This window comes from Etheostoma spectabile, chromosome 8 (assembly GCF_008692095.1).
Source record: "Etheostoma spectabile isolate EspeVRDwgs_2016 chromosome 8, UIUC_Espe_1.0, whole genome shotgun sequence".
Classification (NCBI taxonomy): domain Eukaryota; kingdom Metazoa; phylum Chordata; class Actinopteri; order Perciformes; family Percidae; genus Etheostoma; species Etheostoma spectabile.
In genome coordinates, this window is record NC_045740.1 from 28,606,971 (window position 1) to 28,609,168 (window position 2,198).

At 39.9% G+C, this 2,198-nt stretch overlaps 1 protein-coding gene across 1 annotated transcript in view; it reads left to right on the top strand.

The window, feature by feature from the left end:
• uri1 (URI1 prefoldin like chaperone) overlaps positions 1-2,198 on the top strand; it is a 12,203-nt gene that overhangs the window by 6,104 nt on the left and 3,901 nt on the right. The window contains exons 3-4 of the mRNA XM_032523883.1: positions 884-962; positions 1,198-1,333. Of these exons, the coding sequence (XP_032379774.1) occupies positions 884-962; positions 1,198-1,333 (215 nt within the window). The remainder of the gene's footprint in view (positions 1-883; positions 963-1,197; positions 1,334-2,198) is intronic.

Consider the following 2,198-nt stretch of genomic DNA (forward strand, 5'->3'; position numbering starts at 1 on the left):
TAGATAGATAGATAGATAGATAGATAGATAGATAGATAGATAGGCAGGCCTAGTATACATAGTTGTGACATCACAAATGGCCAACTTTGAACGCTGTGTTAACAAACACCAATAAGTACCAAAAGTTATGTTAAAAGTAATTATATTAAAAGTAGCATATTATACCTTTTTAAGTCAAATTACCGGTTCAGAAGTCTAGCACACGTCTCTAAACGCTGCACTTGTACAATGCACCTGCCGTCTGTAGCTACAGGTGGAGCACACTCGGTCAAGTGGTCAAGTGGACAAGTGTATTTTTTATGGTAATAACAACTTTAAGTGAACAATCTAACAACACTCAACTAAAACCGCCTCAAAAATGATACGCTATATTTAAGATAGAGGTTTGAGATTACAAGGAACGCAAGACTGTTCTAGCACGTTGCAATAGGGCAACCAGTGGGGAAAATGTACAAGAGGAGGTTAATAAGGGCTTTTGGAAGCAAATTGCTTTCATCTGGCTACGACACTCTTTGCTTATCATGCTAAGGGCATTTCCCTAGCTTCCTAGATGTGTTACATTTACAAACTGATGTTGTGACTTTAACTGGAGAAAGTAGGCAATCTCGAAACATTAAAAGCAATTCTTTCCTCTAAAGGTTTCTTGAAAACCAGCGACATCTTAAGAACTCCTCACCCTTCTTCTCTGAAAGGGGGAAACAGGCACTTCCTAATTACTCCATAGCTATTGTTTGCTTTCCATTGTTCTGTTTAACATCCCAGAATAAGTCAAACAAACCAATTTAGATAACAATCGCTTCAGAGATGATGTGGCTTTAAATGAAAACAATCATGAATTTGAATAGTTGTTGGCCTAACACCATTGTAAATCCATGCTTTGCAGGCAAAAGGTGTCAGGTGACTATGAAGCCCTGAATAAGCGCCTTAAAACTCTTCCAGATCAGCTGTCTTATGACATCATGGTGAGTGCTGACCTTATGGAAAATGCACAAGAAAAAACACACACAAATGGCCAGTTTACCATTTACAAGTGCCATAAACTGGGATGATATTCTTAACTTTGCAGAAGGTGACCTTAAATATGCATATTTTTACTCCTGAGTTTTATTTCTTCTTTTCTCCTGCCTTCATGTCCACATTCTGCCACCTGCTTTATTAACCGTTTTGCTCTTTCTTCATCCCCTGTGCTACGAACAGGTGCCCTTTGGCCCTTTGGCCTTCATACCCGGGAAGCTGGTACACACAAACGAGGTCACAGCGTTGCTTGGCGACAACTGGTTCGCCAAGTGCTCTGCCAAGCAGGCTCAGAAAGTTGTCGACCACAGGATGAAATGTGAGTCGGGTTTTTCAAAAGACTTGCTTTCTGAGAGGGGTCATTGTTCGATTTTAATGTAACCGCGCGACACCGCCTTTCTTCCTCCAGCAGAGGGTGCTGTTGCATCAAGCTTGTCTGCAGAATCACTGTAGTGACAAACTTACTTTCAGCTGAGCCGTTATTTGCCAGACCATTTTGGAAGAAACTTTTGAGATGCTTGTGGAATTTTGTCTATTTTAAGGCTCTGTTAAGTGGACTATAAATCTTGGTGCATGCCTGATTTTAGGCGTACACGGGGTACTTGATTTCACATGTGGTTCAAGACTCAAGAGATTCAAGATTTCTTTGTCATTCCACAGTCCACTGTAGTATGAAATTACATTATTACACAGAAACAATTAAAAACACCGTAGAAAAGTCAAGATCTAGACACACATAGAGCCATATACATGAAAATAAATAAATGCTTATATGGGTGTGCAGAGCCTGTTTAGTGATAAATATAAATATATAAAGTCTAAAAAAACTGAAAAATCTGTGTATCTAGATATATACAGCTGAAGGACTGCAAGCTGCAGGTCACATTTGCATCATTTATTTGCTGTGCTGCTCTCTGCACTCATATTTGATATGCCCCTGTTGTCTTGTAAGAGCAGTGCATATCTTTTCCTCTCCTGTAGTCCAATCCAGTCCTTTAAATGCAACACTATTGTTTGCTCGAGTGCAAGAAGTTTTTGAAGAAAAGAAAGGCTTCGATTCTAGCATGGGTTGTGTGTCTTTTCCCTGCTTACGATTAAGTAACGATTTATGATGTGAACATTATTAGAGTGTTTAATGAAGCAGAAGCATGCTGCCACAGCCCATCCGCAGCCGTCTGCCACCC